Source organism: Pituophis catenifer, unplaced genomic scaffold (genome assembly GCF_029215685.1).
Source record: "Pituophis catenifer annectens isolate HBS135680 unplaced genomic scaffold, rPitCat1.0.hap2 SCAF_2, whole genome shotgun sequence".
NCBI lineage: Eukaryota > Metazoa > Chordata > Lepidosauria > Squamata > Colubridae > Pituophis > Pituophis catenifer.
The window spans coordinates 157230366-157250956 of record NW_027256882.1 but is presented as its reverse complement, the minus strand read 5'-3'; the positions used below and the strand labels follow the sequence as shown (position 1 = coordinate 157250956).

General features: G+C 41.2%; 1 protein-coding gene across 2 annotated transcripts; it reads left to right on the top strand.

Annotated features, from left to right (window-relative positions):
* Positions 1–3220: 3220 nt before the first annotated feature.
* LOC139312776 (myosin light polypeptide 6-like) lies at positions 3221–19096 on the top strand. 2 transcript variants are annotated; one of them, XM_070937853.1, is made up of 7 exons: positions 3221–3487; positions 7161–7188; positions 10493–10636; positions 15360–15533; positions 16607–16684; positions 17632–17675; positions 18769–19096. In XM_070937853.1, exons 1-6 carry the CDS (start codon positions 3293–3295, stop codon positions 17658–17660), a joined length of 648 nt encoding a protein of 215 aa, XP_070793954.1. In that variant the 5' UTR covers positions 3221–3292; the 3' UTR covers positions 17661–17675; positions 18769–19096. The 2 variants fall into 2 exon arrangements, with proteins under 2 accessions (XP_070793954.1, XP_070793955.1); XM_070937854.1 differs by having other exon boundaries at positions 3359–3389.
* Positions 19097–20591: the final 1495 nt, after the last annotated feature.

The following is a 20591-nucleotide window of genomic DNA, read 5'->3' as shown; positions in this document are numbered from 1 at the left end:
CGAGTTCTCTGCATCTCTTCTTACTGATGGTACATCTCGCAAATAGAACAAACTCAAGAAGAATCTGCAACCATTCTGCAACATGACCTCTAGATAAGAGGAGTCAGTGTTGATGCTTGCTTATCAAGGGTAAGACTTAGAACCATTAGTTTAGCGATGATTCGAACTTATAGAAGCAGTGACCTCTGGCCGATCCTCACACTTAAAACCACTGCAGCATCCGCAGAGTCATGTGATCAAAATTCAGATAGCAATAGGACTTAGACTTATATACTGGTCCATAGTGATTTTCAGCACTCTGAACAGTTTACAGAGTCAGCATATTGGCCCCAACAATCTAGAATAGATCCTTATTTTACCGACCTCGGAAAGATGGAAGGCTGAATCAACCTTGAGCGAGTCAACCTTGAGCTGTCAGGATCAAACTCCTGGCTATGAGCAGAGTTAGCCTACAGTACTACATTCTAATCATTGAGCCACCACGGCTGAAATGCTTTGCAGCTGCCATGTATTTAAGATGGTTGCTGTGTCCCACAGTCACATGATTTCTATTTGCAACCTTTTCAGCTGGTTTCCAGCAAGCAAAGTCAATGGGAAAAGCCAGATTTGCTTAACAACTCTGAGATTCACATAGGTGATTTGCTTAACAATGATGGCCAAAAAAAGGCTTTAATACCTTGTTTAGCCACATAAATTCTGGTCCCAACAGCGGTCGTAAGGATGACCTGCATAGGATTTGTTTGCATTAATAGTACCTATGTGAATATATAATCCCTGCAATAACTAGCAGGTTGTATGCATAGATAGGGAGCTGGTAGTTTTCCAGATGTTGCTTAATTGCAACACAGCCAATTCAGCCATCCTAACCAAGGATGAGGGACGCTATGAGCAGCAGCTCAATGACATCTGGAGAGGTAAGTCCCTGTGTAGGATATATCATATTGAGGAAAGGGGGAATGTGCAGGAATTGACTTGTTTGTGGTTTCTAGTACATCTGCTGGGAGGCATGATGGAAGTTGCCTTCTACCCTGTTGCCAGATGCATCTGTAAAAGGAAATAATCGCCAGTCACTCTTCTGCTGTCTTTCATCAGACTGACAGATGTTTGCATCGCTTTCTCCCTCACCTGTCAAATGCTGCCAAGAATCCATGGAAGTCCATAACAAAATAATAATCCGTTTGTTTAAACAAGAAAAGCTGAGAGATGGCCTAAATCTCCTTTAATAAGTGGTGAAATAGAAAGCAGTAGAGAATGTGGAAGAGGCCCTTCTGACAGGACAAGTGGGGTCATCCATTAAATCCTCCTCCTAGCTCTCAGCTGTCCAGTCTTGTTAGCTTAGATGGCTGAGTGATGTGTTTGGAGCAGGCATCTGAACACCGCAAAAAGATTCATTAGCGATTCCTTGTGACTGGGACCTAGAGCAGGCAATTTGTGGCTTCATTTAACCTTGTGGTGAGTAACCTGTGACTCTTAAGGCTGAGGGCCCGTTTTGACAGTCCTTGGGATTCGTTCCAAGTATGACCGCTGAAAACCTACAGCACACTTCATTAGCACTGGACCACTAAAAAATCCTAATTGAAAAACAATCAAGTTACCAACAGCAGCTTCTGCTATATAGAAGTCTTTTTTCAAAAAAAAAAAAACTTAGCAGGGAAGGAAGCCCATAAGGCTTGCATAATGTACCTAACAAAATTCATCATTCTGCCTATTAACCATCTGAATTCACTATCACATTAACCCAGCTTTCCCCAGTCTCACATCTTCCAATTATGCTTAGAGTTCCATTTATATAATCCCAAATTAGCCTAATATATCTTGAAGATGCAGAAACTGGAAAGGCTAACATTACTGGGAGGAGGAGGAGGAGGAGGAGGAGGAACAACTCTACAGGTACAGCCTTCTTTGGGCCACAGAGTATAATTGACCTAGGAGCAATGTGATCCCTTTCTTGAAGTGAGGATGGACCCAAAGGATTAGATCAAAAATTCAGTTCAATTGAAATGTAAATTTAACATATTAAGTATAATAAGGTCAAGGAAGCTTCTCTTTCCTTTATTTTATTCCATAATCAGCAATCCTTTGAGGAAGTCTGGCCTCAGAAAAAAAGTGACTAGCCCAAATTCATCCAGGCTATCAATCTGAACACTGATGTCCCCAAATCTAGACCAACACCTTAACCCAGGGGTGGGCAACTGTGGCCTTTTTACAACCTATGGACTTCAACTCCCAGAATTCCTGATACAGCCAAGCTGGCTCAGGAATTCTGGGAATTGAAGTCCACAGGTTGTAAAAGGGCCACAGTTGCCCACCCCTACCTTAACCCCTACACCCCACTGGCTCTTTAGCCTCTGCATATTCTGAATTCTCCATTCTTTTCAGGTTCTCCACCTAGGCTAATATTTGCATGCAAATATTCCTGCATGTCATGATTAGGCTGCCAAAAAAAAAAAAAAAGTCACGTGATTAGCTTGGGTAGAATATTCATTATACGTTTGTGCCAAAGTATCCAAATTTCCACCCAAGTGCAACAAGTGTTCTTTTCTTCACTTCTGTCCCTGAATTTGCAGAACAGAGAACATGATGCTAACGGGGCTAATCAGGGAACAAGGATTGTAAAATGTTTTCCAGCTAAGTACTATATGTTGCTACTGTATCCCATCCACCTCTGTTTCATGATAAAAGAGCAGCCATGATTTTGACGCCAAGACAGAAGGCTGGGGACAGAGGGGAGCCCAGTACAAGAATAACACAGCATCCCTCTTGAAAAATTAAGCTCCTCATCCTCTGCGATTGGGACAGAAGCAATCATTTATTTAGAATATCAAGTAATCCATCCCATCTGCATTTAAGTAGAACCCCCCCACCCACCCATCCACCGACCTCACTGCTGTTTGCCTTCTGCTAGCCAGTATGGCTGGTGCAGAGAGCCAGAGGTTTTTGCTGAGTGAGTTGGCTGGCTGGCTGGCTGGCTGGGTGCCATGGCCATGCAGACAGAGCCAAGGCCTGGCTGCTCAGAGGATGCTTAGCTGTAGCAAAGCTCTTTGGAGATTGTTCCGTCTTGAATGAAGGGAGGACCCAGCATTGCTGAAGGGGACTGAGCTTCCCATTTTTAGATGCATTCCCACTCCGTATGCAGCAATTCCTCTCTGGCTGACATCATTGTATCGACAGGGCTATTTAAACTGACCCAGGACAGAAAGAGTGTGAGCTTTGAAAGGACCTCACCTACAAGTGCTGTTTCTGCTGCTGGCTGTGCCTCCCCTCTGCTCTCGCAAGGAGACCCTCAAGCAGCATGGCCCCCAAGAAGGACTTCCCTGTGAAGCGGCCGGTAGCCCCACCTGCCAAACCAGCAGCTAAACCAGCCGGGCCAAAGCCAGGATTCCTGGCAGGTAAAAGCAAAGTGCCAGAAACAGCACCGGCACCAGCACCAACAGCACCGGCACCAGAGAAGCCCAAGGAGCCGCCCATTGACCTTTCCAAAGTGGTGGTAAGTGAGGCCTGGAGGAAGAGTGAAGTTGCAGGGAACCCATTTCTTCCCAAAGGAAGGAGAACGCAACAGCCACCATCTTTAGGTTCTTTTCTCTCCCTCAAAAGCAATGCCTCAAGGTCGCTATAAGCGTTTAAACTGAGGGATGTACCACCTCGGAACTAGGCATGGGAAAAATAAACACACTAATAATTGGCTTCAAATATGAAGTATAGAGAGACTTCATTTAGTGGCCCCAATTGGGACAGGCAACTTGGTCATTAAACAAAGTGGTCGCTAAAGTGAAACTGCAGCTATGCTTATTATTTTACTTATATGGGTACAATGGCATAACTGTTTGCTTCTCAAGGCATCTGGATAGGCAAAATTAGAAAGAGAAGAGAATGCTGAACTGATCTTTAACTTGAGCTGAACACCCAAATAAATTGAATGAAACGTACAAATAGTAAAAGTAATTATGTATACCTATCTGTAGAAACAAGGACTGCTCTCTCTCTCTCTCTTTTTTTTTTTTTTTGATGCAAGATATATACAAATTCCTGTTTAATTTTTGTCTGTATGTATACATAAAATGACAAAGAATGGCTATTAAAAATTCTAAAACAAGTTCAGGAACAAATTATTATACCTTCAATTGCAAATAAGAACCTGGATGTTCCTTCTGGTCTCAGGCTACCACACCAACAGTTTTACTATATATATAATGTTAGGTTTGATTTGAAAATTATTTTAACGTACAAACCCTATTTCTTGGTCTCTACGTTGGACTAAATGCTAACCATGATAGCTTTATGAGTTTAGGCATTTGGGAGTTCCTCACCTACTTTCAAGCAACGACAGGCATTTTACGGATAGCACAAAGAAATAGATTAACTTCCATTGTTGACTGCTTTCTGCAAACAAATCACAACAGGGTTTTTTTGGATGGGTGGGTGGGTGGGTGGGGGAGATATTTAGTATGTTTAGAAAAGTTAGATGTTTTTGCTGCCAGGTATTATGATGCTCTAAATTTAGGCATGGTGTAATCCCATTGTAGCAATTTAGTTTTAATTATAGTTCTATTCATTTGGGGGTGCACTATGGATGCTTCATTCTATATGGACTATCATTATGGCAGTATGCAAAACTGAACAAGAAATAAGTAAAGTCATTTCTCTATCATAACAAGACCTCTGTTCTCAGACAACGATGATTGGGAATGCTGGCTAGCTAAGGTTAGCGGGAGAGAGAGGTGAGATAAATTTAGCAATTGAAAAGGCTCTTGTTATTTTAAAGACAGGTCCAAACAGCAGACGCACAAGTCTGGTATTTGGCCTGCGTGCTTAGGAAGCCAGGACAGAGACAGGTGGCTACCAGCAGGGAGAAGGCTTAGCATAAGAGTGCAGTTATTTCAATCCTACCTCTACTTTCTGAAAGCGGCAGATCAAGTTGCGAGAGGACCAGAGTGTTCAATCAACAGTCATGTCCTTGTCATGCTTCAGGATTCCCAAAACAGTGAGGTAGGAGTTCCAATTAGGATACCGAACCTAGACCAAATGCAAAGATGTACTTCAATGAGTAGCTACAGCAGTGTTTTTCAACCTTAGCACCTTTAAACTGTGTGGGATCCAACTGTGTGGGCTCTTAAGATCAGGCAGAAGGTATTTTCTAGATCAGTGTTTCTCAACTGTGGTCATTCTAAACTGTGTGAACTTCAAGTCCCAGAATTCCCCAGCAAGCAATGCTGGCCGGGGAATTCTGGGAGTTGAAGTCCACACATCTTAAAGTTGCCCAAGTTGAGAAACATTGAGCTATTGATATGTCCTCAGAGATTATCAGGCTCAGGGCCCCTTCAGCCCCAACATATCATGGCAGGTTTGTATTGCTCATTGGCCTACAAATCATTCAAATGCTCCAAGTAAAATTTTCAGCTAGATATACTGTTATATTGCAAATAGATTGTTGTAGGAATGCAAATGCACAATAATAATGTGCCCATTAATACATACAGCACAGCCAGGGGTGAAATCCAGCAGGTTCTGTCAGGTTCTGGAGAACTGGCAGAGTAAATTTTGAGCAGTTCGGAGAACCTGCAAATACCTCTGGCTGGCCCCAGAATGGGGTGGGAATCGAGATTTTGCAGTATCCTTCCCCTGCCACGCCTACCAAGCCACACCCAAGCCACGCCACACTCACCAAGCCACGCCCACAGAATTGGGTGAATTAGTAAAACAATTTGGATTTCACCACTGAGCACAGCTAAACATTCAAAGCCTTTCATACCATGGTTAATTAGGCCATCACTACGGTGCTTTGAGAATTTTTCTTTTGGGCCAATTTATTGGTGGGGATGAAAACACAAGGGAGGAAGAGCAACTTAGCCTGCTTCACACCCTGTGGCAGAAGGGCTGAAAGGATTCACCTCATAAATTCTCCTTTGCTCTTTGACTACAGTGGGACCATTGTAAAAGGGCTTCCTAGAACAACATCAGCTACTCTGGAAAACACATACCTACATGGCACCACTTCGTTCTCGTGCTCTGACGTGCATTCATATTTATCCTACAGAACCTATAGAACCTATAGAAGGTTTAGGGCTGGAGGGAGGGAAATTGGTTCGTTATCAGAGCAGTCTATCCAGGACAGAGACCCATTTTATAATCAAGTCAACCTTGACTTGGGCCCAAACCCATGCACATTAACAGATACACTGCATAGTGTTGGTAAATGTAACCTCAATCTGGAGGAAATAATTCACCAGGTTGTAGAGAGGGAAACAAACAGTTAATTATTTTTATTTACTAGATTTTATTTACTAGTTTTTTAAAATCCTGCTGTTATTATTTTTATAAATTATTGAAGGCAATCAACATATCTAATACCCTTTCCTTCTCCTATTTTCCACACAACAACCCTGTGAGGTGATGTGGGCTGAGAAAAAGGGACTGGCTCAAAGTCATCCAGCCAGTTGTCGTGCCTAAAGTGACACTAGAGTTCAGAGTTTCCTGATTTCTAGCCTGGTATCTTAACCACTAGACCAAAATGGCTCTCAACTTGTGCTTACAGTCAAGTAGAGTAAGACTTATAAACAGGTACATAAAAATAATAAAGTTGGAGGATTACGCAATTTAATGCATAACATATGACATCATACAGTACTTTTTCAGTAAAATAGTGAGATGCCCTATTTTTTTAAAAGAATCCTCAATACTTGTTGTTCGGTGTCTTCAGAACTAAGAGCTTAAATTTAAAAAAATAAGATGCTTGCTCTGATGAGCAGAGTTTATTTATTTTAAAGAGGCAGCAAATGAAATATATCCTCTAACTAAGCCTTAAAAAATTGTCCTCCTTCTATGCAACTACTGGTCAGTTTAGAATAAATGAGCCAAGGTGAAAAACTGAAATCTCTCTCTCTCTCTCTCTCACACACACACACACACACACACACACACACACACTCTGTCACAAGTTCCCCATTAAAGTTTAATTTGAATTTTGGATTCTGGAACCTCAATAATTACCTAAAGAATAATGTCAGTTCTAAAGCTTGCTTTTAAAACAATACACTTCATTAACAGAAGTGTTGATGAACATGGAAGCATCTTGGCCAGTTCGATTTTTTTTTTACTACCGCATAAGGATTTCTGCTTGTTCTGGTAAATGACATAATTTCCTACCTTTTTATTCTTTCTAGATTGAGTTCACCAAAGAGCAGTTGGAAGGTGAGTTGCTTCCATGTCACTGGCTACCAAGAGACTTGGATTTATTTTACCATTTATTTATGGGTAAACAAACAAACATAAGCAATTGTGCAAGCAATCATTAGTATAATACAACAGACAACTTCTATTTGTTTTTCCACTGTAATAAAATGACCACTTAGACTTGATTATAAATAGATGTTAAGAGAAATGATGTTAGGAAAGAGGTAGCCTTGTATCTATATCAAATATCTTGTTTATCCCATCCCATCAATGTATTTCCACCATCTGTCTGATTTAATCAGATCCAGGCAGATCTGAATTCTGTTGCAAAGTCAGGTATAGTTCAGAAGAGATTGGATTCATGTTTTATTCCTGTTGGTTGGATCCAATGCAGCCAGATGTAATGGAATGTGTAAATGACCTTGGGGAAAGAGAGGAATAGATGCTGTCTGGGTAACAATCAGACAAGAGAGTTAGGAGCCTAAATGGCTTAACAATCAGAAAAAAAAAATAACTTAGGAATGACTTGCAGTTAAAACTGGCAGCAGGAAGTTTGTACTTGCAAGATATTCATGGGCGGGCTGCTGGGGATTCGCAGAGGTCTGGGAGAACCTCTAGCTAAGATTCTGTGCAGTTGAGAGAACCCCCAAATCCCACTCCTGCCTGGCCCCACCCACCCTGCCCCTCCCAGGAGTCCCCACGTGGCCTGTTTTGGATGCAGGTAAGTGCAGGCCGTACGTGGAGGCTCGGGGAGGACGAAAAATGGGCCTACCAGAAGTTCGGCCTCCGGAGCCTGTGGAGGCCGTTTTCACCCTCTTGGAGGCTTGAGGAAAGTCTCCGGAGCCCGGGGAGGGCAAAAATGCCCCCTTCCCTACTGTGGTGCAAGAGGCCAACTAGGCCATGCCCACCATGGCCACATCCACCCAGCAACCAGGCAGAGAACCCCTTGCTAAATTTTTTGAAGCCCACCCCTGAACATATTAACATAGTCTTACAATAAAGTAAGACTACTTTATTTATACGTAAGATATAAATACCTTTCAGCCCTACAAAAAAGACCAGCCTAAAAAACAAGACCGTATACAGTAGATCAATATTAGGTTTATTATGATAGAGTCTTGCAAGTCTTCCTGTATTCATTGTTCTTCCCCTTTCTTATCTTTGTGTGAAGAAAAAAATAAATCAAGAAGTCTTCTTGCAATAAACATCTCGGGCTTTAGGATGCTGTAAGACGACAGGTAGTCCTTGACTTATGACCACAATTGAGCCCAAAATTTCCATCATTAAGTGAGACATTTGTTAAGTGAATTTTGCTGCATTTTACCACCTTTCTTGCTGTAGTTGTTAAGTGAACCACTGCAGATGTGAAGTTAGTAATAAAAGTAAAGGTAAAGGTTCCCCTTGCACATATGTGCTAGTCGTTCCCGACTCTTGGGGGTGGTGCTCATCTCCGTTTCAAAGCTGAAGAGCCAGTGCTGTCCGAAGACGTCTCCATGGTCATGTGGCCGGCATGACTAAATGCCAAAGGCACACGGAACGCTGTTACCTTCCCACCAAAGGTGGTCCCTTTTTTTTTTACTTGCATTTTTTACGTGCTTTCGAACTGCTAGGTTGGCAGAAGATGGGACAAGTAACGGGAGCTCACCCCATTACTCAGCACTAGGGATTCGAACCGCTGAACTGCCGCCTTAGCCACTGAGCCACCACGTCCCTTGAAGTTAGTAATATAGAGTTAGTAATAAAGAGAATCTGGCTTCCCCATTGACCTTGCTTGTCAGAAGGTCGCCAGGATACCGCAACTATCATAAATATGAATCAGTTGCCAAACTTCTGAATTTTGTTCATGTGACTGTGGGGATGTTGCAACGGTTGAAAAATGGTTATAAGTCGCCTTTTTTTAGTGCCGTTGTAACTTTGAACAGTCACTAAATGAACTATTGTAAGTTGAGGACTACCTGTATGACTCCCTTTGAATTTTTTTCTTGTCTCTCCTAAATATGAGAGTACTTTCGAATGACAGTACATCTTTACTAAGGAGTCTGACTTGCTTGGCCGGCTCATCCTCGCATCCTTCAAACTATACCACCACCAGCAAATCCTCACAATGTTGTGAACCGTGACACAATGGTCTGCCACGGCAACAAATCCTCATCAGGCTACCATTGTCACATCTCCAACCTACCATGAAGGTAGCTTAAATTCATCTTTAGCTGGTTGAGTTTTAAAGCAATGTTTTCTTCCTTGCTGTATGAATGTCACATGACGCCTCACTGATGTCATGTAATGACCCGATCAGAGGCTCAGATCTGCCCAGCTTCACCCACCCCATTCCTCCCGTCAGTTGCCGAGTTCTGCCTTCATAGCCATTTGGTTTCTATTACTGGAGAGACCTAATGATCTGGCTCCCACAGCTGTGTTTCTCCATGGAGAAATGCCCTGGAGAAGCATTATGCTGGCTCTTAACAGCCATAGGCTTAATGCTCCTTTGGAAGATTTGTAAACATGTGTCACTTAGACAATCTGTCACCATGGCTCGAGCCTGTCCATCCCTACCCTCAACACATGTTAAGGACAGGGAGAGTTCTGGCTGCTTTTCCCATTGGCAGGTGACACTGAATGGGACTCAGCAAAATTACCCCACATTAAAATTGCAAAAGACAGAAACAGTCACCTATCTTGCTAACAAAAGCAGAAGAAATCAGCTGGGATTAGGCAAACAATGCCACACACTTTTTGGCCAACTTGGACAGGGAAAGGAATCCGCATTAATGTAGCCAGGAGGAAAAGCCCTTTTAATTATTCTTAGAACTGAAATGTTGCTATAAAATTGAAGGCCTGCTTAATTAGCTCAATTGTTAGAGGGAGTGTGAGGTATTGTATAACATCTGAACTTGGCTCTCTACCTGAAGAGCAATGTCTGATTGCTCTAACAGGGTGAAATGGAAAGGATCAATTCGCTAATAACGAAATCCCAGAACCAAGGCGATGATGCCCCTTTGAAAGATCATTGAGATCTTCTGTATATTAAAAGAGTAGCCAAACCCTTCCAGATCACCATCTTCATCTCTCTATGGTAAATGTATCCCAAACAGAGGTTGATGTTAGAGAGGAAGCCTCCTTCTAATTGATTAATTGACTATGATTGACAGAAACTGGGCAGGCAGATGTTGCAGACGGCAGTGTCCAGTTTCTTGGGATTACATCTGAATCCTCTAGTTGACACTGGCAGAAGGACAAGCTTCACACTTTATCTCCCATCAAACTCCAGCCTCCCTGCAGCTCTCCATTTCATTTATATAAAAATTTGATCTGATCTCTCTAGATTACAAGGAGGCCTTTGGGCTCTTTGATCGGGTCGGCGATGGTAAAATCCAGTTGAGCCAGTGTGGAGATGTGATGAGGGCATTGGGCCAGAATCCTACTAATGCTGAAATCCGGAAAGTCCTGGGACATCCAAAGCCTGACGGTAAGTCATCTCTGCTTTACCATGTGCAGGGGAAATTATAATACAGTATGACCACAGGATGGCAGCAGATTCCAGATTTAAGGGATCATATTGGAACATTCAGCCTTCCTTTAAGAACAGATCCATTCTATGGTAGTTAGGAATATAAAGCTACAAAATGTGGGTTATGCAATTCCTTTGATGAGGAAAACTCTGTCTTCTTGTGACTTAATTATAATCTGATCTGCAAAAATCAACAAGCTATGATTTCTGATGCATAGGAATAAATATTGTAACCTATAAGCCAGGGGTGCTATTCAGCAGGTTCTGACAGGTTCTGGAGAACCAGTAATGGAAATTTTGAATAGTTCGGAGAACCAGTAAATACCACCTCTGGCTGGCCCCAAAGTGGGGTGGGAATCACTCCAGGGGAAGGATTTTGCAGTATCCTTCCCCTGGAGTGGGGTAGGAATGGAGATTTTGCAGTATCCTTCCCCTACCACACCGACCAAGCCACGCCCACAGAACCAGTAGTAAAAGAATCTGAATTCCACCACTGCTATAAGCTCTGTTACAATTATTAGAAACATGCAGCCATTCTTCTTGAACACACTAGGAACCTGCAACACCATTCGTGAATAAATAAATCAGTATAATTTTAGTATAATTTATATTTGCAAGAATATGTTTAAAAAAATGGACCGACAGTTAGTTGAATGAAACATAATAGCCTACAGTATAATACATATACAGTATAATGCTAAACATAAGTAGTAGCTGAGTTCAGGAATTATGCTAAACTGAAATTAAATTTAGCAAAATGTGTGAACTCAGGCAATGTGATTAAGAGGTATTTAAAAATTTAACTGTATATACTCTCTCTCCTATACTGGACACATAATCTAAATTAAGTGCATAATATAATCTAAAAAATATAGTGTATCAAAGAGTATGTTTTCCTAATTTAATTTGCATTTAAAATTTACATTTTTCAAACAATCTGGAGTTCAGATTGAAAAATTACATCAGTAAAAAAGTGGTAAGACAGTTTGGCGTAGAACTTAAACTGGGATGCTGCGAGTTTTGGTGTATCTTAGGCACAAAGGCAGTTTAGGTGATCTTGGGCCATCCCTCTCTCTTAGCCCGAGAGGCAAGCAAGGGCAAACCATTTCTGAAGTACAGCATTGCCAAGAAAAATACAGGGACCCCTCCAGGTAGCTGCCTGGAATCAACACTAACTCAAAGAGACACACACAAAATTGCAAGACTAGCAGTTGTGCAGGGCATGTACACACCCTGGAAACTGGAAGAGCTTTAGTTGTTTCTTTATTGTATTATGCTTTCAGCATATTTTTAATTGTACTCTACTATTCAAGCTGGGAGTGCCAGATCAGCACAATCCAAGAAAAAGAATGCAGAAGAACTGTTGGGAGAGCCCTTGAAGTCTTCTAGTTCAAACCTTCTGCTTGAACAGAAGACTCTATACCAGGGGTCTGCAACCTTAAACACTCAAAGAGCCATTTGGACCCATTTCCCACAGAAAAAAAAAACACCGGGAGCCACAAAAGCCTTCCCATGCCTGACTATTTCTTGAGCGTCCACAAAACTAGCACATGTAGTTGAATTAAATGTTCTGTTTTCTTCTGAAACTTTTCTTTTCTTGGATTTATCCATGGTTGGCCTACCGGGGGTTGAAAAACTCAATAAATCGTGTGCCGGCGGGTTTTGCACATTGGCGGTTGTGACACATATTTTGAGTGACAGGGAGCCGCAGCAGAGGGGTGAAACAGTGGCTCCAGAGCCACAGGTTGCTGATCCCTGCCCTATACCAGAGGTGGGTTTCAGCAGGTTCTGACCAGTTCTGGAGAACCGGTAGTGGAAATTTTGAGTAGTTCGGAGAACCGGTAGTAAAAATTCTGACTGGCCCCGCCCCCATCTATTCTTTGCCTCCCAAGACCCAGCTGATCGGGAGGAAGTGGGGATTTTGCAGTAACCTTCCCCTGGATTGGGGACGGAATGGAGATTTTACAATATCCTTCCCCTGCCACGTCCACCAAGCCACACCCACCAAGCCATGCCATGCCCACCAAGCCACACCCACAGAACCGGTAGTAAAAAATTTTGAAACCCACCACTGCCCTATACCTATACCTATATATATATATATACCCAGCATGCATACATACATAATACATACATGAGAGCAGAGATGGGATTCACATCAGTGGTGGGATTCAAGTAATTTAACAACCGGTTCTCTGCCCTAATGATTTCTTCCAACAACCAGTTCACCAAGCTGCTCAGAAAGTTAACAACCGGTTCTCCCAAAGTGGTGCGAACTGGCTGAATCCCACCACTGATTCACATATTGTAATAACTGGTTCGCCTAGCACCGGAAATGGGAGCGTGCGTGCGCCATCCGCACATGTGTGAGGCATCAAAAACACACTGATATAGGGCGGGATTGTGTCTGGGCGGGTGGGCTGGGCCCACCCTTTCTATATTCATTTATATTATTTAAATTCAGTTCATAAATTAAAAGGTACAGTGCAGTGTTTGTTTTTCTCTTAAGGTAGTGAATGATCCCAGCCACAGATCTGCAACTCACCAGCTTCAAAGGGGAAAGTTAGTTGGGGCGGGCAGGGCCGCTCATGTTGTATCTGCAGGGCCTTCTTAAAAGAGGATGTGTCTTTTCCGGAGATGGCTGCCCCATAAGGAGATGTCAAGTGACATGACTGGAGTGCTCCAGCACATTATCATTTTTCCTCTTTCAAATCCAGGTTACTTGTGTAGTTCCACAGTATAGAGATAATTGAATAACAGAACAGGGATCTTGGGGGTATTAACAGAGTTGGAAGGGACCTTATAGGTCATCTAGTCCAACCCCCCGCTCAAGGAGACTATACAGTATTTCTGTAGGGTCTCCTGGGGCGCAGTGGTTAGAGTGCAGTACTGCAGCTACTTCAGCTGACTGCTAGTTCAGCAGATCAGCGGATCAAATCTCACCGGCTCAAGGTTGACTCAGCCTTCCATCCTTCCGAGGTGGGTAAAATGAGGACCCAGATTGTTGGGGGCAATATGCTATTTAGTATACTGTCTTTGGTGTAAGCCATCCAGAGTCCTCGGAGAGTGGGCAGCATAGAAATATGAAAAATAAAATAAAATAATAAAATAAAATAAAATAAAATAAAATAAAATAAAATAAAATAATAAAATAAAATAAAATAAAATAATAAAATAAAATAAAATAAAATAAAATAATAAAATAAAATAAAATAAAATAAAATAAAATAAAATAAATACAGTATTTCTGACAGATGGCAGTCCAGTCTCTTCTTGAAAGCTTCCAATGATGAAGCTCCCACAACTTATGAAGGCAAACTGTTCCATTGGTTGATTGCTCTCTCTCTCACAAAAATTTTCCTTATTTCCAGGTTGAATCTCTCCTTGTTCAGTTTCCATCCATTATTCCTTGTCTGGCCTTCGGGTGCTTTGGAAAATAGCATGACCCCCTCCTCTCTGTGGCAGCCCCTCAAATACTGGAACACTGCTATCATGTCTCCCCTGGTCCTTCTCTTCATTAGATTAGCCATGCCCAGTTTCTGCAACTGTTCATCGTATGTTTTAGCCTCCAGTCCCCTAATCATCCTAGTTGCTCTTCTCTGCACTCTTTCTAGAGTTTCAACATCTTTTTTAATAGTATGGTGACCAAAACTGGATGCAGTATTCTAGGTGTGGTCTTACTAAGGCTTTATAGAGTGGTATTAGTACCTCACTTGATCTTGATTGTATCCTTCTGTTAATGCAATTTAGGATTGCATTGGCTTTTTTGGCTGCCGCCACACACTGTTGGCTCATATTTAATTGGTTGACCACTAAGACTCCAACAGTTGGAAGGGACCTTGAGGTCTAGTCCAACTCCCTGCTCAAGCAGGAGACTCTATACCATCTCAGACAAATGGTTGTCCAATCACATCTTAAAAATCTCCAGTGTTGGAGCACCCACAATCTCTGGAGCCTTGGTAGTACAGGGGTTTAAGGCACCCTGTTATTAAGCTGGTTATTAAGACCAGCTGCCTGCAATTACTGCAGGGTTCGAATCTCGCCAAGGCTCAAGATTGACTCAGCCTTCCATCCTTTCTAAGGTAGGTGAAATGAGGACCCAGTTTGTGGGGGCAATAAGCTGATTTTGTATAAATATACAAAAGGATGAAGGCTATTGCTGAGCACATTGTAAGCCGCCCTGAGTCTTCGGAGAAGGGCGGCATATAAATCAAATTAAAAAAAAAAAAAATTGTTCCACTGATTAATTGTTCTTAATTGTGAGGAAATTTCTCCTTCGTTTCACTTACATTTTCACTTAAAGCTGAGAACACAAATCTCTCCCCAGAATATGTTGTCATTTAGATATACTTAGATATATTCACTTAGATCCCAAGAACGGTTCCAATTATAAGCCACAGTTTGTAACAAGGCTGAGCAATTCATAACCTTTGGCTATATATTGCCAACTCTTCCCCCCCCCCCCCGACTGTTCAACACATCTGATTTAGTTGTTTTTAAAGGACATGCAAGTCTCTCAGCAACTTTTTTTTCCCCTTTAGTTTTAATTCCTTATTGACGGAGTTCTATCTGTGTGGCACAGAAAAAGCTTTTTGAGATTCAAGGATGGAGAGTTGGGTGGGAAATGAATGCTTCTTCTCCCTTTGCATCTTCTCTTCCCCCATTTTCTGATCGCCCCCAGAGCTGAATTCTAAACGGGTGGAGTTTGAAGAATTCCTGCCAATGCTGCAGACAGTTGCCAAGAACAAAGATCAAGGCACCTATGAAGATTATGTGGAGGGGCTCCGAGTCTTTGATAAGGAGGGGAACGGAACCGTCATGGGGGCAGAATTGCGCCATGTCCTTTCCACACTGGGTAAGTATACTGTAGTCCCTACCACTGTGATGGCGAACCTATGACATGTGTGCCACAGGTGGCACACAGAACCCTCTCTCTGGGCACGCTGTCGCCCCAGCCCAGCTTCACCACGCATGCGCACATGCCTCCCGCCGGCCAGCTGGTCTTCGGGTCTCTGCCGCTCATACGCGGGGGGTGGGGCGCATGCACAGGGGTGTAGGTTGGTGCAGTCTTTCCAGGCCCAAAACAGGGCGTGGGGTGCCCCATTTTGGGCCTGGAAAGACTCCTGAACCAACCTGGAAGCCAAAACGGGGCACGGGGGCGGCTCATGCACGGGGGACGCAGTGCATTTGTGGGGGACGTGCGCATTGCATTTTCGGTGTTTGGGCACGCGTGTGCTTTGGGCACTCAGCACCAAAAAGGTTAACCATCACTGCCCTACCACCACCATCACCATGAAAAGGCACCACTAAAAGGCATTACATGGGGAAATTGCCACAGCCTGGAGCCCAAAAGAACTTCCAAACTATAAAAAATTCATCTTAAGCTACAGCTACCACCTCAATTTGCCTCCTTTAGAAAGGCACTAATCAATAAACACCAGTGTTCTCCTGATCTTCTTTTAACATTGGTTGTAATCCTCAAGTAATTTGGATGGTTTTCTATCCCTTTAAGGTTAACATTAGCTCTGTTGTAATGTCGGCTGAATTATCCTTTCTCCATTGATGGAGGTTCTTCTAATTTGATTTACTGTACTTTGAAAAATATCAGGTGAAATTTGTGTTTTAGTTGCAAAGTGGCATTAGCCTATAAAGGCCTTTTTTAAAAAAAAATGAAATTGTTGGCTTGCCTACAAAAAAGTAAAGCCCTTGGTGTTGTGTGTTTTTGTTGTTATCTGGTTTTGCCAACCTTTTGCTTTCTCGTGCATTTCTTCTATTTTTTCTACGTTTTTTTTTTACTTAGAAAAATTTTTCACTTTCATTTTTTTTTAAATTTCCAGTTGCTAGGAATTGGGGAAGGGGGAAGGGTGTACAAATGTAATGAATATTTTGATGAAAGATAAACCATCTTCCTTTTTTATTTGCTTTCAGGTGAGAAAATGACAGAAGACGAAGTGGATTCTCTATTATCAGGGCATGAAGATGCTAATGGTTGCATTAATTATGAAGGTAAGATGTTATGCCTGTTGTCAGTTGAGAGGTTATGCAAAGATATTTGATTCAGTTTGGACCCTACAAAAACATCAGAACGTCCACATCTGACAGGCAAATAAGCCCCAAAAATAGTAAATGTTGGAAGATTCTTGTTTTCACAGAATATCGTATAAATAAGAAACCCCTTATGGACTTTTTTGTATACAGCATAAGAAATGAACATGATATGTGTTTTGAAGATCAGATTAGTAAGATTTTAGGAAGAAGAGAATCATGATGCAACTTTAGAGAAAGAGGGCAATTTATAATTGTACTTATAACTATTGTGAAGAAAATTAGAAGCCACTTTGTAGCCTTTTTCATTCTATTATATTTTTCTTTTATAGTACTTCTACTTTTTTCGTTTTCTTTTTTCTTTCTTGGGCTTTTAGATTTCGATTTCTTTCTTTTTCTTTTTTCCTCATGATTCTTTCTTGGTTTATACTAGATTTTAACTTCAATAAAATTATATATATAAAATTGCATAAGTATGGAATACTAATATTATGTTGATATGGGATCTATATATACACCAGTACTCATGTAGATGTCAGAATTACCTAAAGGTTAGCAATAGGACTTCAGTTATTCCTGTTATTTATTAAAAATTAAACCTGGTCCAGATATATTTTTTAAAAAAAGCAATCTAAAAGGAAGTTATCAGATGTAATGTCTACTCTTCCAGTGATGTTTGCATTTTATCACAATGTATATAGGCTAGTTGTTGGATGAAAGTAAATTAAAATGATCTATGGTAATAGTTTGCAGCCAACTTCTATCTATCATCAGCCTGAAGCAACTAAAATAGGAGGGATGGCTGCTGCCTCAAGTTAAAATATTTTATGTGAAAATATGTCCTGGGACAAAAATTAACCATAGTGGGTGATTTTAATCTTTTAAATTTTCTCCTTTCTTTCTCACAGCATTTGTCAAACATATCATGGCAAGCTGAGCTGGAGGTCTATGAGTAAGTGCAGTATTTCCAAGCATCATTTATATTCTGGATTGATAGGAGCTCCCTTTTTTCCTCCCTTCCTAAATAAGATTCTTCTCCACAGCTTTTTCATAGGCAATCCTTCATTTGCCCTTCACATATCCTTGAGTATTTTATTGTCGCTGCAGGCTATTTTATCCAAACTGTACACACATTTAGGCAAAATTTGCCAGGACACTGTTTTCTACCATGTCCCTGAACATCATAACAAAATATGATTTATTAGATCTAACAATTCTTACAAAATGTGTGAAGTTCACTATTAAGAGCAGTTATTAGAGTGCTTGGTGATTAAAAATCAAAGATTGCCATATTGATTCATGACAGAGTAAAATATTGGCCCAGTAAAAGTAGTCTTTGACTTACAACCACGATCGAGCCCAAACTTTCTGTTGTTAAGTGAGACATTTGTTAAGTGAGTTTTTCCCACTTTACGTTTCTTGCCACAGTTGTTAAATGTATCACTGCAGTTATGGTAGTAATGAGGTTGTTAAGTGAATCTCTGTTGACTTTGCTTGTCAGAAGTCACAAAAGGTGATCACATGACCCTGGGACACTGCAACGTCATAAATATGAGCCAGATGGCCAAGCATCTGAATTTTGTTCATGTGACAATGGAGATGCTTCAATAGTTGTGTGAAAAACAGTCATAAGTCACTTTTTTCAGTGCCATTATAGCTTTTAACGGTCACTAAACAAACTGCTGTAAGTCAAGGACTTCCTACTGCAGGGCTGTCAAACTCCCAGGCCGCGGGGCGGATGCGTCTCATGCTGGCTACGCTCACGTCCGGTTTAGCGAAGGGGGAAAAAGTCCCGATACGTCATATGATGCTGCCGTGATGACGTAAGTTTCACACCCCTGGCCTACTGCATATATTATATTGTATAATAGAAAGAATGCAGTAAAATAGAAAGATGATTATATGGTTAATCAAAAAGAAATATTGATTTCTTTTCTCCACTTTGACATTTTTCTTCTGAAGAGATATCTATGCCTTCTTTTAGTGATTATTGTGAAACTTTGATATTTATGGACATGAGAGACACATATTCTCTTTCTTCACAGGCAGTGCTGCTCAAGATGCTGTCTTCAGATACAACTCCTCAGCCTACAGTCCTTAATGGCCGTCACTTTCCTGTTTTTTTCTACCTTTGTACACACACAATCTGCAGCCCAGACATTTTTCCCAGTAGACTGTAAAGATATCTTTATAAATACTGAATTGGTGAAACATCAGTACCTCAGTCAGTGATCATCTATGGAACCAGAAGGGAGCAGCAGCAACAGCAGCAGCAGCAAATTTCACAATTTTTGTGTGGAGAAATCCACTTGCTTAAATCATCTGACTCTACAAACTACTCATTTTTCTAAACAATAAAGTTTTTGATTTTCAGATGTTGTGATTTCTTGATTTGTCATTAGTTTCCAAGCACTGAGGTAAGACAAGGAGAGCCTGCTTAATGTCCAAGATGTACACAATCATTTTGAAAAGGGTGGGGCAGATGGCAGGATCTACGAATCTTCCTGCATATCTGAGTCAGCGTTTTAGATCAAAATACAGAACCACAGATTATTTAAATACTGTAGCTACTGTAGGTTATGTTAAAACCCAAACCCATCGGGACAAAAGGCAGAACTTCTTAATCATATTTTGCATTTTCTATTAGCTATGGGGAATTTAGGTTACTGCTCAAACCCAAAAGAGTTACTTGGAAGTTCGTCAGTGATGACCTTCAGATCTCCAGGCACAGAGAGGAAGGACTAGAGTGTCCCTAAAATCTATATCATCCATATCACTTCTTCTCCCTATTGTAAACAAGCGTAGAAAATCAACAAGAGATTTCTGTATACGTCTGAAGGGAACAAGCTTTTCCTCACACCCTCTACCCCTCCTTTTCTCAAATTGCTTTTATCTAGAAAAAGCAGCCAATGATTTTCTTATTTGTTTTTGTAAATGTAACATGTTGCTTGGCATTCAGAATTCCAGGGGATAAAGGTTAATTATTATTTACACAATAGCTATATTTAATTGACTATTCTATGGCTACAAGGTTATAAAACTCATTAGAGATGTCAGCAGTAGATGATGTCAGTAATTAAACTTTCTTTTTGCAATGCAGATCTGGTAGTCCTAACCTCAATACCCCATCTTCGAAATCTGTGTGTATAAAGATAGCTTTCTATATTCATCATATGAAGTGTGTTACAACAGTTCACAAAAGGTTAAAGAGTCAGAAAGAAGGCCTTGAAGCAAATATTCAGAAACCATTATTTAAACAAAGAGGATAGAAGCATTCCTTAAGTCCTGGGAAAGAAGATACAGGTAGTATCACTTAGCGACCATTCAAAGTTATTGTATTACCCCAAGGATACTTACAGCCCAGTTCTGATGATCATCCCAACACCTGCAGTCACATAACCATATTTCAGGGGCTTGGCATACAGCCTGTATTTGTCTGTTAGCTTTGTACATTTTTGATCTTTTATGATTGTAAGCTGCCCAGAGTTACCCTGAAGTAAGATGGGAGGCCAATAAATTTTACAAATAAATAAATAAATAAATAGCCATTTGCAATGTCCCACAGTAATTTACACATCTTATGACATTTTTGCCCCAAACCAGCATTTACTTACCAGCAGTTTTCAGCAAAACCACTCCATAATGAACAAAGGGACTGCAGTGTTCACTCAATCACAGCATAGATCAATTTATGAGCATCACAAAAAAGGTCATATAATTGGGTCAGTCACATGGATGACCTGCTTTATGACAGTCATGACATATAACCATAATGGGCATGCCTCAGTTACAGTTGTACGTTGAGGATTATCTGTATTAAGAGTGGGCTGGCTCTTTCTGACTCCCTGAGGTGTAAGAGGCAGGAGAG

Bases quoted from the DNA above. Each gene is read 5' to 3' on its own strand.
- LOC139312776 (XM_070937853.1), top strand. From the start codon at position 3,293: ATGGCCCCCAAGAAGGACTTCCCTGTGAAGCGGCCGGTAGCCCCACCT. The intron at 10,637-15,359 runs GTAAGTCATCTC...GATCGCCCCCAG, and splicing joins GGGACATCCAAAGCCTGACG to AGCTGAATTCTAAACGGGTG. The intron at 16,685-17,631 runs GTAAGATGTTAT...TCTTTCTCACAG, and splicing joins TGGTTGCATTAATTATGAAG to CATTTGTCAAACATATCATG.